This window comes from Oncorhynchus keta, chromosome 11 (genome assembly GCF_023373465.1).
Source record: "Oncorhynchus keta strain PuntledgeMale-10-30-2019 chromosome 11, Oket_V2, whole genome shotgun sequence".
NCBI classification, from domain to species: Eukaryota; Metazoa; Chordata; class Actinopteri; order Salmoniformes; family Salmonidae; genus Oncorhynchus; species Oncorhynchus keta.
Window position 1 is genome coordinate 22,557,007 of NC_068431.1, and position 14,130 is coordinate 22,571,136.

The window sequence follows — 14,130 nt, forward strand, 5'->3', positions numbered from 1 at the left end:
GGTGAGCTCCACAACAGGTTATTGTCCTTCTGAAAGGGGATTTCATCTCCCAGTGTCTGGTGGAAAGCAGACTGAACCAGGTTTTCCTCTAGGATTTTGCCTGTGCTTAGCTCAATTGTCTCTTTTTTATCCTGAAAAACTCCCCATTCCTTAACAATTACAAGCATACCCATAACATGTGTGAAAAATGGCGCCGACAGAGGGCTGCCGTGCTTCTAACTCTACAAGCATTTCGCTACACCCACAATTGCATCTGCTAAACACGTGTATGTGACCAATTCAATTTGATTTGACATGATGCAGCCACCACTATGCTTGAAAATATGGAGAGTGTACTCAATAATGTGTTGTATGTTTGGAGCAAATCCAATAACACTTTGTATTCTGGACAAAAAGTGTATTGCTTTGCCAATTTATTTGCAGTATTACTTTAATGCCTTGTTGCAAACAGGATGTTGTTGATCCATCCTCAGTTTTCCATCCTCAGCATTTATCTTTGTAGCGACTGGGTGTATTGAAGGGATATTCAATTTCTGCTTTTTATATTTTTACCCATTTACCAATAGGTGCCCTTCTTTGTGAAACACTCCCTGGTCTTTGTGGTTGAAACTGTGTTTGAAAGTCACTGCTCGACTGAGGGACCTTACAGATAATTGTATGTGTGGGGTACAGAGATGAGGAATTCATGTTAAGCACTATTATTGCACACAGAGTGAGTCCATGCAACTTATTATGTTACTTTTTTATTTATTTTTGCCTTAACTTAATTAGGCTTGCCATAACAAAGGGGTTGAATAGTTATTGACTCAAGACATTTCAACTTTCATTTCGTATTAATTTGTAAACATTTCTAAAAACATAACCCCACTTTGATATTATGGGGTACTGTGTGTAGGTCAGTGACAAATCTCAATTTAATACATTTTAAATTCAGCCTGTAACACAACAAAATGTGGAAAAAGTCAAGGGATGTGAATACTTTCTGAAGGCACTGTACTGTATACAGACACTGTAGATGACATGCAGACTTACAAGAGGTTAGTATTACTAAAGTCTTGTCACTCACTGTGTCCCACGCCGGAGGTTCCACAGACTGAGGAGAGCCGCTGCCTCCTGTCTCTGCTGATGCAGAGCCTTCTCATCCTCCAGAAAACATGTACAAGCTCTTCCTCCACTGCATCCAGGGGACGCACCACGACTCCCTCACTGGCAGGATGGCCAAACTGCTCGCTGCTGGGGCCCTGACAGTGGCCACACTAACCCTAAGCACCAGGTTGACCCTCACCAAAGTCATGAGGGCCAACCTAAGGAAGTAACATTTGAGGACTTGGGAAAACATGTACACCATGATACAGACTGATTTCACTGATTTGATTACGTCATTCATTGCCTGGATCCTTTATAAAATGTATGAATTATAATGCCAAAAGGCACTACAAAATACAAAACCCTAAGATCTGATTAACCTTGGATACCTTGATTCATGGTAACCTATTGTATGTACAGTACAGTATGTTTGATCAGGTGAGGTATTATCCAAGGCTTCATCCGGCAAGCCCACATTTTCTGCACTTTTAGCTCTCTTTGTCTTAAAAAATATATAATTCCTCACTTTCACATGAGGAATACGTCTTATTGAGCAAGGGATGCTGTTGAATGTACTAATCTTTAGCCAACCTGTCAATATAGTGACGTTTTGGTCCACACTTTGCACAGTTATAATCAATCACCAGCTCTCACATTGTCAACATTGTGTGAAATGTTGCTGACAATTTCCCACGTCAAATCATAATTTCAGGTTTTGCTAGAAACTTGCTCACATGTTGTGCAGATAAGTATTTGACATGTTTCAAGAGAAATGTTCAATTTTTCTTCATGATTTTTTGTTTTTCATATTTTTGTACAGATAACCATACACATATGTTAGAGATTATAGTATTTAATTTGTGGTTTTATCAGGCTTGTGGCAAAGATTTTCTTCATGTGGTCAAGTTATGCTTGGCGGTAAAGACATCCCTTTTCTTTTCATTATCCACTCAGGGTCGGGGGGACACGTGTAGCGAGTTTGATTGACAGCGTCAGTGGGCGTTTACTAACTTGGTTAATTTGGGTAACATCCTTCTTTCTATTTACAAGTTCACTCACTGCCACCAAGTCTTGGTAAGTAAATACCCCTAACATGTTGATTACTTCGGTGTTATTATAGTGTTAGTGTAGCCTCGTTTGCTAATATAAGATTTGCCTACTAACAGTAGATTAGCGCACTGCTAGTTAACCTTAGCTGCTTCCTGTTCAGGCAAGCTAGCTGGTTTGTAGACTTGCAAAAAACGACATACATTTCTTTAAACCGACATCCATCCTACAAAATATATTCATAGCATTGATGTTGTGTGGCTACCAGGCATTTGTCCGACCTACATTAGCTCTCATACTTTGTAAGCTAACGTTAATTTAGCTGGTTACATTATAATGGTCGGCCAATTAGCCATCTAACCAGCTGTCGTGGGTTTAACATTTAAAAAAAAGTATCATTCGCTGGGGTATCTTTTTTTTAGGATAATTGTACTTTTTTTAAGCAGACCAGCCAATTTGGATACGTAAAAATTGTCTGGAGGGCATTTTATTGGCAAGGCGTCATTGGGTGAAATATTTGCAGTGGGTGTGTCCTCATGTGTCAACACTGAGTCATTAGACTACACTGTTAGGTTTCCGTTATTCTTGAGATTGCCATATGCTTTCCATTATGGGTATATATGACTCTATTAATGAATAATTAGGGCTATTTCAAACTACTTTAGAAACGAATACGTTTTTAATCTGTTTTTTCCCCTTCTACAGGTTGACAAATTCAATTAAATTGATTAAAGATGTTTCTGGCCAAAAGACTCATTGGTGGCATTCTTGATGTTGTAAGGTAAGGATCTGGCTATAGTACTAAGGACCTGTTCATACACCTGTTCATACATAATGTAGTTAGTCGTGTTTTCTGGGCTTTTTTGGTTGTGTGGGTACAAGTGGAATGAAAGTTTTATATATATATATATATATATATATGCCATTTAGCAGACGCTTTTATCCAAAGCGACTTACAGTCATGTGTGCATACATTCTACGTATGGGTGGTCCCGGGGATCGAACCCACTACCCTGGCGTTACAAGCGCCATGCTCTACCAACTGAGCTACAGAAGGACCACTATATATATATATATATATATTGAATGAAAGTTGTCTAATCTTAGGACTTTGGCACTGCTTAAATTGGTTCTATCATTGCATAGACTTTCAAGTATGGATAATATATTCTCACAGTGCTGTTTTAATCAGTTTGGAATCAAGAGAGAATACAAGGTGTTAATTGTTTAAGCTAAGTTGGACAGGAGCATGATTCTTCAGCTAGTAGTCACTGCAGCTATTACCACTGACCAAGTCAATCAATGCCTCTATATCTCTGCATAGCTATCACTCTTAGGAAGGCTACCCAGTGACTAACCTATTCATCTCCCCTGTGTCCCCTTCAGCAATATTGATCCAGCTGCTTTTGTGCCCTCTGACCCAGTGAGTGGCATTGCTATTTCATAATTTATCACCAGAATACCCAGTTGTTATGGATAATAGTAACCTGAACAATATATTCCTAATTTACTGACGTTGTTATCCTGCAGCCTGCACCACGAAGGCCACTTGCGTATGCAGAGCAGAGTGAGAGTGACGAGGAAAGACAGTTTCGCAAAGTCTTCCAGCAGTTGGCTGGAGATGTGAGTACGATATTTCCTTGCTACTACTCCCTCACCATATTCCTATTTTGGTTTAACTTCATAGTACCTCTGTAAAAGTAAACACCTTGTGGCAACCATACACCTTGCCATTAAAAAGGGACTGTGACTTGCTGAAATGCCTTTGGTGCAGGATGATCTTCTTTTAATGGCTCAAATTCACTACTGAATACTGTGAATAGATGCACGATGCATGCTATGCTTCAATGTTGGGAATAATTCAAATGAATAACTTTTCCTTCAGGACATGGAGGTGAGTCCCATCGAACTGATGAACATCCTGAATAGAATTATTTCCAAACGTAAGTCAGGGTTCTATTCTGTCTATTTGTGTGGCTCTGCCTGTATGTACACGCTTGCGTGCTTTAAGCAAGTCTCTCCGTATGCCTGTTTATTGACAATCCTTTTCTATCCTAGAAAGCCATGTTTGAGATGTAATATTCTTGATGAATTTCTCAGTGAGGCTGATTTGTATTTGTGAATGAGTAAGGGGATGATACGCTGAGTGATCTGGCTGCTTTTTAATTTCAGATGGTGACTTGAAGACAGACGGGTTTAGCATAGAGTCCTGCAGGAGCATGGTGGCAGTCATGGATGTATCCTTCCTGTCATGACCTGTTTGTGGTGGGGGGTCAGGGTCCAGGCTGTGACTTAACAAAATGTGGAAAAAGTGAAGGTGTATGAATACTTTCCGAAAGCACTAAGCGTCAGGTTTTTGTTAACCTTAACTCTGTTGCAGAGTGACAGCACTGGAAAGCTTGGATTTCATGAGTTCAAACACCTTTGGAACAATATCAAGAAATGGCAGGTGAGTATTTAATTTCCACCAGCTTGGTAAAAACTATTTGTCTCATTATTTCTTGATTTGAATAATGAAGTAGTTTGAGAGTATTACCACTATTAGAAAGTATGATAATGTGTAACCATGGAAATTGAATCAAAGAAGTATTATACTACATAAATGTATTTCAAAATAAAGGTTTTTGTTTTGTTTTCAGGGTGTGTATAAGACTTATGACACTGATGGCTCTGGGGTTATTGGTGCAGATGAGCTTCCCAGCGCTTTCAGGGTTGCAGGTTAGAGATATCATACAGCACAGAAAGATTTATATCACTGTTTGGCAGACAATTGTTACAGCTCATGTTCTTATAACATTGCACTGTGATATGAATACATTTTGAATGTTAAAACTTTTTAAGTGGTGTTTGAGATTGTAATCCTCTGTTTCCAGCTTCATAGTTAAATGTTTAGATATCAGCATTTCAGTTTTGACCAAGGATATTCATAAAACCTAAATATGTCTATGGTTTGGACCCAGGCTTCCCCCTCAACGACCAGTTGTTCCAGATGATCATCCGCAGATACAGCGAAGAGAATGGGGACCTGGACTTTGACAACTACATTGGCTGTCTTGTGAGACTGGATGCTATGTGTCGTAAGTCTGATTCTCTGCTCTTTTCCATATCGTCGTCATGGTAGGGGTTATTTTAGCTCTGTATAGGGTTTAAATATAGAAACCATATGCATTAACCTTTTGGTACATGTGTCAGCACAACTAATGGTACTCCGTTTGAAAATAATGGGGTACATAATCATTGGAATATTTTATTGGCAGTTTTCTCTATTCAAAAGTCAGTTGCACATCTGAGCTATCTTTTTTTGCAGGTGTATGGTAACAGTTGATAAGAAAAGAAACCTGCACACTGCTCTTGATAGAGCCTTGTTGACCTCAAGGCCTTCATTAGAGCTGCCTTTTGAACAGAGAACAGCTTTACCAATAAAATATTCCAATGATTATGTACCCCATTATTTTCAAAGGAGTACCATCTGTTGTATTTTCCTGATTTCAGGTGCCTTCAACACCTTAGACAAGGATAACAATGGAAGCATCAAGGTCAACGTTCAAGAGGTAAGCATGTCACACTTACAAGCTGTACCAATGAGATGGTATTCTGAATGTAATTAGCCTAGCAAAGCTACTTTGGTTTTTGGCATCACTGTACAATGTGTTCCTATCACACAAGAGGTCAAAACCCACCATTGTACATGGTTGATGTCAAACAATTGTGTTAATATGTTTCTTTGCAGTGGCTCCAGTTGACCATGTATTCCTGAGCTTAGGACATGCCTACAGGTGTTTACAAAACCACTCCATTTCTATCTACTTGATGCTGTGCTTTAGACCACTCCGTGCCATTCCCCCAGTGTATGCAGGTTTCCATACATTATTTGCAACCTACACAATGTGAATACAGCTTTTTCATACAACAAAAGGGGAGTTGTAGACTAACGTGGGAACTAAAACCTGCACACGCAGTGGTTCTATGGGCTGACACTGAGAACCTCTGGGCCACTCGATGCTGGTCTTGCATTCAACCAAGAGTGTCTGCTTGTTTTCCTTTTGAATTGAAGAAAAGACAGCATTCGCCTTTGTAGAGGTTCTTTCCAATAGCTCTCAAAAGGTAATAATTTACCAATCATTTTTAAGCCAGTTCTGAAATAGTCTATAACTGTGACACATACATGGTGTCGCTACACATAATGCCAGCACAATGTTAGTTTTTGCCATTGCTTCATGAAACCAACAGATGCCATTTAAGGATTTGGTAACTGTTATCATAAGTCACTGTCTTTGAAATGACCTGTGTAATTTTGTATAGAATTAAAGTAATCCTAACAATGTCGTGCTTGTGTTATTTCAACACCTCAAGCGTACTCATCTACAAAGTTGTATCAGTCATATGTACAGGATAAACATGGTATAAATGCTTACTTACAGGTTCCTTCAACAATAAAAAAAACAAAACAACATAAAGTAAATGGCTCAATAGAATAATAATTTTAGCATAATACAAGAAGGCACAATTTAGAGTCCAATATTTACAAGTGTTTAAAAATTGTGCGGTATTTAGCAATAACATATCTGAGCGTGAATGTATGTGCGTTCTGAAGTGCAGGTGGTCAGCCCAGTTCAAGTGTTCGGCAGTCTATATCGGACTTCATGCTCCGATACCATATGCCCGGCAGTAAGGGAGTGAACAGTTCATGGCTGGGGTGTGTGGGGTCCTTGATGATGCTGCGGGCTTTCGTTTGAGTAATGTTAGATGTCCTGGATGGCTAACATTTCATCAATTTGTTTCACTCATGTTCTGGGAATAATGGTTGATGCGTTTACCTGATGGCTGGATTAATACATGTATCACCCGTCGTGGTTAACTTGACCACTGTTTCTTCATTATGATGAAAAGCTTATTAGCTACTTCTATATTACGTTTTTTTTAGGTGCTTGGGAAAGTTAATTAAGTGATTCCGTGCTTTTGTCCTTTGAACGTATGATTTCAACAGCGCCATAGCTCACGCATTGTGGTCAGTCGCAGGACTTCTCATTCCAGAAAAAAAACACGTACTGAGCTTGCGTACAAACTAGCGCGAGACATCGGACTGTGGCTAGCTAACTACGAAGTTTTCGGACAAATCGCAGAAAACACAACCTTTCTTTCCCTCAAAGGTAAAACTGTAATGCAAAACAATATTACAAATATCTAGCCTATTTTGGTGTTATTTTTCAGTCTCGTAAAATGAATGAAGAGGCGACATTGCGTGCGCAAACGTTTGCTAGCTACAATCTTGTTAAGACGTGACTAGCTAACATTAGCTAGCTAGCTTACTTGTTCACGAAAAAAAACGCCCAAAATGTGAACAATGAGCAGTAACGGCAATTTCGATGATGAAGGCATTGTGTTTTTAAAAAGTGCAAATATGTTACCATATCGCAGTTACTAACCGGTTTCGCCGCTATCGCATAGATAACATCCTAGTTAACTAACAAGTACATTTTTGGGGTATGGGTAAGTTAACGTGAACTAATGTAGCTAGCTAGCAGTCTAGCCCGTAAACCGAGCTAAATCAAGAGAGCACTGACTGCTGTCTGACGACGATGATGATGATGATGATGATACTCGGGTTGCGTCTGTCTTCTTGGCAAGACAGGCTGATGACTGGTCAACAAAGGGATTGCGCTAGACTTTGACAGCTGTGCAAGTAATTTATAGGGTGCAAGGTTTGTATTCATGATTCTGTCATGCAATGTTGTGATTGGGGGAACCAAATTGAATTCAATTAACTGGCTAATGAGTACAGACGCTCATCTGCAGGCACACTTTACTGTAGCTGAATTTAGATGCACTTGCTGATTTTCTTTATCTTATCCACCTTATTATATTATCAATCAACAATTACTCAAATTGTTATTTTGTAATCTGATATTTGATTTCAGTACCAAATGTTTCCTTTTAGTTGTACGCTGTTGGATATTTGATAGAGGTCCAGTGATGTATTATTATGAGTTACATTTTTGGCTCCAGAAGAGCTAGTAGTATCCCTACTAGGAGGACTGAAGGCAGAGACCAGCGAGAAAGAAGCAGACCAGAGAGATAAGAGGTATTGTGGAAGATGTCTGCCTCGCACTTCTTCAATGAGGACAGTGTCACGCGGTTCAAAAAGAGAAAAGCTCGCTTTACCTTCAGTGAGGTCCACATCCTCCTAGATGAAGTGAAGAAGAATCGGCACATCGTTGTCGGTATGTACCTCTGTACCCTGCAGCACTTCATGTTGATGTGATGATAAAAAAAACATTTTTTTGTTTAAAACTTTATCCCAATTTGGGTGTTAACCCAGGCTCATGCCTGTGTTTATTTTCAGAATATAGACACGTGGTCATGCTTTAATTTTGCAGATGCACAGTAACTCTTGTCTTATGCTCAAGTACCGGCTCCTCTTAGACACAAGTATGTATGGCCAAACAAACACCAGCATCTGATCCTTTTCTTATTAATTGTCCCTCTGACTCTTACAGGGAAGTTTAACCGCGGTGTACCAACGGATGTGAAGAAGCGCGTGTGGGCAGAGATCACAGCCAGTGTGAATGAGATCGGGGAGAGCCAGCGTGAGGTCATCGAGATCATCAAGAAGTGGTCCGACCTCAAGTGTGACACCAAGCGTAAGGTGGCCGCCATGCGGTCGGGGGCCAACTTCAAGGGGATCAACTCGCGGCTGTCCCGTGACCTCAGCCCCACAGAGAACATTGTGCATCAGATTTTGGAGCTGGATGGAAAGCGAAGCCGGGTGCCAGGTCTCCATTATGGGGCTTTCAAGGAGGGAGATGATGATGAAGGACCAGAGGAGGAGGACGAGGAAGAGGACATGGCGGGGATACACAGTTACCCCAATGAAGGAATAGACGTCTCGATGCCACCACCCTCCACACTTTCCTCGGCAATGCCCATGTCCTTTTCCATGGGGATGCCCATGCCAGGCCCTGGCCACACACCCATACCCCCGGTTCAACCCAAAGATGACCATTCTATGCCAACCTACAGTGGCTCGTCCAGTGAGTTATCTAATTTGAAACTGGAAGGGTCTGAGTTGTTCCATTTATACACCACACACAACTTTCAAGGTGAGGGTTTATCGAGGGTGCATATTCACATATTAGATTTTCTGTTGCAGGAGATTCTTCACATCCCTCTTATGAAATGCAGTACGAGATACCCACTGGTGAAGGTAACTGCGTTGACCCAACATTCAACTCTGTTTATTTGTCTATAGGGTCCGATTTGTCTGGTATTGCAGTACTAGAAATACGCTTGTGAAATACTGCCGGATGTGTGGTATACGGGCTGGGAATTGCCAGGGACCTCACGATACGATATCACGATACTTAGGTGCTGATACGATATGTATTGCGATTCGATGTTCCAAACATACTGCTCACCATACAGTGCCTTCAGAAAGTATTCAGGCCCCCTTGACTTTTTCCACATTGTATTTACAGCCTTAATTTTAATTGGATTCAATTGAGGCACAACACATCACTGAGTACCACTTCATATTTTAAAGCATGGTGGTGGCTGCATCATATTATGCGTATGCTTGACATTGGCAAGGACTAGGGATTTAAAAAATATATATATATATAATTTTGGATAACACAAAAAAAAGGGAATAGAGCTAAGCACAGGCAAAATCCTAGAGGAAAACCTGTTTGTCTGCTTCCCAACAGACACTGGGAGACAAATTCACCTTTCAACAGGACAACCTAAAACACAAGGCCAAATATACACTGGAGTTGCTTACCAAGACGACATTGAATCTTCCTGAGAGGCCTAGTTACAGTTTACTTAAATCGGCTTAAATCTATGGCAATACTTAAATGGCTTTGTAGCAAGGATCAACATCCACCTTGAGAGCTTGAATAATTAGAAAAATAATTTGCAAATATTGTACAATTCAGGTGTGCAAAGCTCCGTTACTTACTCAGAAAGACTCAGCTTTAACGTATTGACTCTAGGTGTGAATACTTTTAAGAGTTATTTCTGTATTTAATTTAATACATTTGCAAAAAAATCATTTTTTTTTTCTCGCTTTGTCATGGGGTATTGTGTGTAGGTGGATGAGGACAAAAACAACAATTTTATCCATTTTGAATTCAGGCTATAATCAGGTGGAATAAGTAGAGGGACATGAATATTTTCTGAAGGCACTGTATTATATGTCTGCTGCAGAGGGACAAGAGCCATGAGAAAACGACGTTTATCAGTCGTGGAAATAAGCTCTGAAAACCTATTTTAAAAGATGGAGAACAAGCTATGAATAAAGCAAAAATATTGCGATAGTGTCAATACGATATTGTAAAAATGTATATCCTGATGTGTAACTATCGATTCCCCCATCACTATGTGTAACCTCAAACACGCACACAAGTTCAGTGTCACCTCTTGCCTTTCCCTAGACACTGAGAACCAGTTTGGGCAGACAGACGACGAGCGTCAGGACGAGCTACCCCCTTCTACCTCACAGACGTCCAGCCTCACAGAGGACAACCAGGGGAGCGGCGGCGGGCCACACCCCTCCACAGGCACCCAGCCCTCATCGTTCTCTGCCGCACCACCTACAGCAGGCCAGCCACCTCGGAACGCCAGGGAGAGCATGTTGCAGAGTGCCTCGCTGAGCATTCAGGAGCAGCATGCCACCAACACCGCGCTAGAGACGGTGTCGCGCTCCCTGGAACTGCTGTCCGAGTCAGTGCAGCAGCTGGCCGAGACGCAGCAGGAGTTTGTGCGCGAGTCACTGCAGCTGCAGAGGGAGACGATGCACATACTCCGAGACTTCACCAGTGGCGCCCTGGCCCTCATGCATGACAAGCTCAATGGACGCCCGGCCCTATAGCCCAGACGTTGCTGCACTATCTGCCCCTCCTGTGGAGCTGGACGGGTGTGTTCCTTTACACTGGGTACAAGGTTGTTCCATTTCTTTCATTGAGTCATTTACTCCAGACATTTTTAGTGGGTTGTGTTCCGAGTTACTGTATTTTATAGGAGTAACCCTACTGTCTGCGTAAATGTTTAAATTATGAACTGTGTGTTATCCCGCCAAGGGAAATACAGAAACTCAAAGCAGAATTAGGGGTTTCTTGCACAAATTAAGAGCCTATTTGTTTCTTCCCCCATTTCTCAGATCATTAAAATGGAGTCTAGTTTAAGGCTCAGAGAGATTCTAAAACTTGCCTAATTTTAGAGTGCGGTAATAATGTGTAATGTTTCCTAAAGTGTCCTGTTGTATCATGTTGAAAACAGGTCCTATCTGTTAAACATGTTAGAGCGATAAGGCCCCGTCATTTGTAAAGGTGTGCATACTTATTGAGATTATGGACTGATTTCTGTATGTTCCTTTTTTATGTGAGACAGTTTTAAACAAATTCTCCTTTTGTCTACTATGTTGATGTAGTCTCCTTATGTACTATTGTACGGAGATATTGTAGAACATGTAAATAAATATGATTAATAACTGTTGTAAACTGACTTTAAATTGCTCTTATTATACAGTAGGACCTCGGAGATACAAACGCATTGGGAATGCAAGTCATTCAGAACCCTTAAATGTCTAACTTTCCAATAGCGTAGGTTCATAAAGGTGCCGGCAAATGCCTCGTTTACCCAAATTTCTGTATTGTACATTACTCTGTTACACATTTTTTGTGAAGTCATTAGCACAGTATACATGATGGCAATTGGAAAAACCCAAAAGTAAATGGTGTCCATTTATTGGCACATTGAACCATGTCGCACGCTGTAAACTCGATGGATAGTAGTAAAACCATGACATATTGAGACATACACTACATGACCAAAATGATGTGGACACCTGAACATATCATTCCAAAATCATGGGCATTAATATGGAGTTGGTCCCCCTTTGCTGCTATAAGTCTCCACTCTTCTGGGAAAGCTTTCCAGTAGATGTTAGAACATTGCTGTGGGGACTTGCTTCCATTCAGCCACGAGCATTAGTGAGGTCAGGGAATACTGTTGGGAGATTAGGCCTGGCTCACAGTCGGCGTTCCAATTAATCCCAAAGGTGTTCGATGGGGTTGAGGTCAGGGCTCTGTGCAGGCCAGTCAAGTTCACACCGATCCCGACAAACCATTTCTGTATGGACCTTGCTTTGTGCACAGGGCATTATCATGCTAAAACAGGAAAGAGCCTTCCCCAAACTGGTGCCACAAAGTTGGAAGCACAGAATTGTCTAGAATGTCATTGTATGCTGTAGTGTTAACATTTCCCTTCACTGGAACTAAGGGGTCTGGTCTTGCCCGAACCAAGAACAGCCCCAGACCATTATTCCTCTTCCACCAAACTTTATATTTGGCACTGCATTCAGTTCTTGTGCTGACGTTGCTTCCAGAGGTAGTTTAGAACTCGTAGCTACACTCTGCGGTTTCGTTTTGTGCGCTTTTGTGGCCTACCACTTCACGGCTGAGCTGTTGTTGCTTCTAGACATTTCCACTTCACAATAACAGCACTTACAGTTGATCGGGGCAGCTCTAGCAGGGCGAAAATTTGACAAACTGACTTGTTAGAAAGGTGGCTATCCTATGTCGGTGTGCTATGTTGAAAGTCACTGAGTTCTTCAGTAAGGCCATTCTATTACCAATGTTTGTCTATGGAGATTGCATGGCGGTGTGCTCAATTTTATACACCTGTCAGCAAAGGGTGTGGCTGAAATAGCAGAAGGGGTGTCCACAAACTATATATACAAAAGTATCTTTATGCACATTTGCCATTCACATAAAATCCATATGGACAATTTCGATTGCATATTTGTTTTTTTATCCTTAAGCCAGACACTGGTCTTTAGCACATGTTTAAAAGGCAAAAGTCCTTTACTTTGTTATTGCCCGTTCCCACGGTCAGTCCGTAACTCCAGTCAGTCTAACTCTTAGGTTTGTATCTTTGACATTCTACTGTACATAAAATCCAACCACGTGCTCCTCTGTGTGTACAAGTCATGTGCGGGTGCGACTGTTACCAAGGGAGAGAGCAGTGTTGCCAACTTAGTGACTTTGTTGCAATATTTAGCAAGTATTCAGACCCCTCTTGCTACACATTATCAAAAAAATTGACTGGCGACAATTGTAGCGACTTTTTCTGGTGTTATTGGAGACTTTTGGAGACTGACGTGAATGAACATATCGTTCTTACTCTTCTCAACAAGCAGCGAGTGCTGCCGTGGGCCCCACCCCCGTCCCAAAGCACTCACAGGCAGCCCAGTCCTCGCGCTGCAGTCAGAGCAGGAGATGTTCACCCCTCCGCATCTAGATTGCAAATGAATCGCACATGTGGGAAGCCGCAGCTGGCCGATCCCGCCCTGGCTTACATTCATTCACTTATAACTGGTTCAGTGTCTCCAAAGCGCAGGGGAGCCTACAAGGCCATATATGAGACCAACTTTGGGGAGAAGCCTTTACAGAGAACCAAGGTGTGTGCCACACGTTGGCTCTCCATCGAATCGGTGGTTCATGCATTTTGGACCAGTGGGAGGCTGCATTTCACAGTCACCAAGTCCAGTGAACACTGCTAAATGGCTGAGGATTTATACTCCATGTACAGTGATCCTCAAAACATATTGTATCTGACTTTTTTGAAGTCAGTGCTGGGTGAGGTACAGTTGGCCATCAAGGCTTTTGAGGGAGAGCAAGTAGATCCTCTTAAGATACTTGACAGCTTGGTTAGCCTGATCAAGTCTGTGAGCAGCAGGGTGCTGAATCCACTGGCAAATGTTGATGTACTCAAAGGGCCAATAGATGGACACATCAGTCCCAAACTGTACCTTGGTTACCTTTTTGAGTCAAAGGCAGCTGAGCTCCTTGCGCCTGAGGATGAAAACAATGTGCGAAAGCGGTGTGTAGCCTTCACCATCTCCTTCACTAATGAGTTGAGAGTGAGACTGCCAGACAACATCAAACCATTGCAGTATATGTCAGTTTTCAATGTGGAGGAAACTCTGAAGCACAATAA

The 14,130-nt window shown here is 41.5% G+C and overlaps 2 protein-coding genes across 5 annotated transcripts; both read left to right on the forward strand.

Annotated features, from left to right (window-relative positions):
* The first annotated feature begins 2,026 nt into the window (after positions 1-2,026).
* On the forward strand, positions 2,027-6,457 carry LOC118389930 (calpain small subunit 1-like). Of its 3 annotated transcripts, none has more exons than XM_035779928.2 (11): positions 2,027-2,160; positions 2,839-2,914; positions 3,520-3,556; positions 3,664-3,756; positions 4,019-4,076; positions 4,306-4,370; positions 4,514-4,582; positions 4,773-4,851; positions 5,094-5,210; positions 5,626-5,684; positions 5,864-6,457. In XM_035779928.2, the coding sequence occupies exons 2-11, from the start codon at positions 2,868-2,870 to the stop codon at positions 5,888-5,890; spliced, it is 651 nt and encodes a 216-aa protein (XP_035635821.1). In that variant the 5' UTR covers positions 2,027-2,160; positions 2,839-2,867; the 3' UTR covers positions 5,891-6,457. The 3 variants fall into 3 exon arrangements, with proteins under 3 accessions (XP_035635821.1, XP_035635823.1, XP_035635824.1); XM_035779930.2 differs by lacking the exon at positions 2,027-2,160 and adding an exon at positions 2,201-2,308; XM_035779931.2 differs by lacking the exon at positions 2,027-2,160 and adding an exon at positions 2,725-2,747.
* Positions 6,458-6,602: 145 nt separating this feature from the next.
* On the forward strand, positions 6,603-11,630 carry zgc:153990 (uncharacterized protein LOC768125 homolog). Of its 2 annotated transcripts, none has more exons than XM_035779927.2 (5): positions 6,603-7,835; positions 8,140-8,354; positions 8,631-9,164; positions 9,284-9,337; positions 10,566-11,630. In XM_035779927.2, the coding sequence occupies exons 2-5, from the start codon at positions 8,228-8,230 to the stop codon at positions 11,000-11,002; spliced, it is 1,152 nt and encodes a 383-aa protein (XP_035635820.1). In that variant the 5' UTR covers positions 6,603-7,835; positions 8,140-8,227; the 3' UTR covers positions 11,003-11,630. The 2 variants fall into 2 exon arrangements, with proteins under 2 accessions (XP_035635820.1, XP_035635819.1); XM_035779926.2 differs by having other exon boundaries at positions 6,603-7,283.
* Positions 11,631-14,130: the final 2,500 nt, after the last annotated feature.

What these genes read in the sequence shown, in the direction of transcription:
- LOC118389930 (XM_035779928.2), top strand. Translation starts at nt 2,868, where the DNA reads ATGTTTCTGGCCAAAAGACTCATTGGTGGCATTCTTGATGTTGTAAG. An exon ending in GGCATTCTTGATGTTGTAAG is followed by an intron (nt 2,915 to 3,519) that starts GTAAGGATCTGG and finishes TGTCCCCTTCAG; the next exon opens with CAATATTGATCCAGCTGCTT. An exon ending in TCAAGGTCAACGTTCAAGAG is followed by an intron (nt 5,685 to 5,863) that starts GTAAGCATGTCA and finishes GTTTCTTTGCAG; the next exon opens with TGGCTCCAGTTGACCATGTA.
- zgc:153990 (XM_035779927.2), top strand. Translation starts at nt 8,228, where the DNA reads ATGTCTGCCTCGCACTTCTTCAATGAGGACAGTGTCACGCGGTTCAAA. An exon ending in AACCTACAGTGGCTCGTCCA is followed by an intron (nt 9,165 to 9,283) that starts GTGAGTTATCTA and finishes TTTCTGTTGCAG; the next exon opens with GAGATTCTTCACATCCCTCT. An exon ending in CGAGATACCCACTGGTGAAG is followed by an intron (nt 9,338 to 10,565) that starts GTAACTGCGTTG and finishes GCCTTTCCCTAG; the next exon opens with ACACTGAGAACCAGTTTGGG.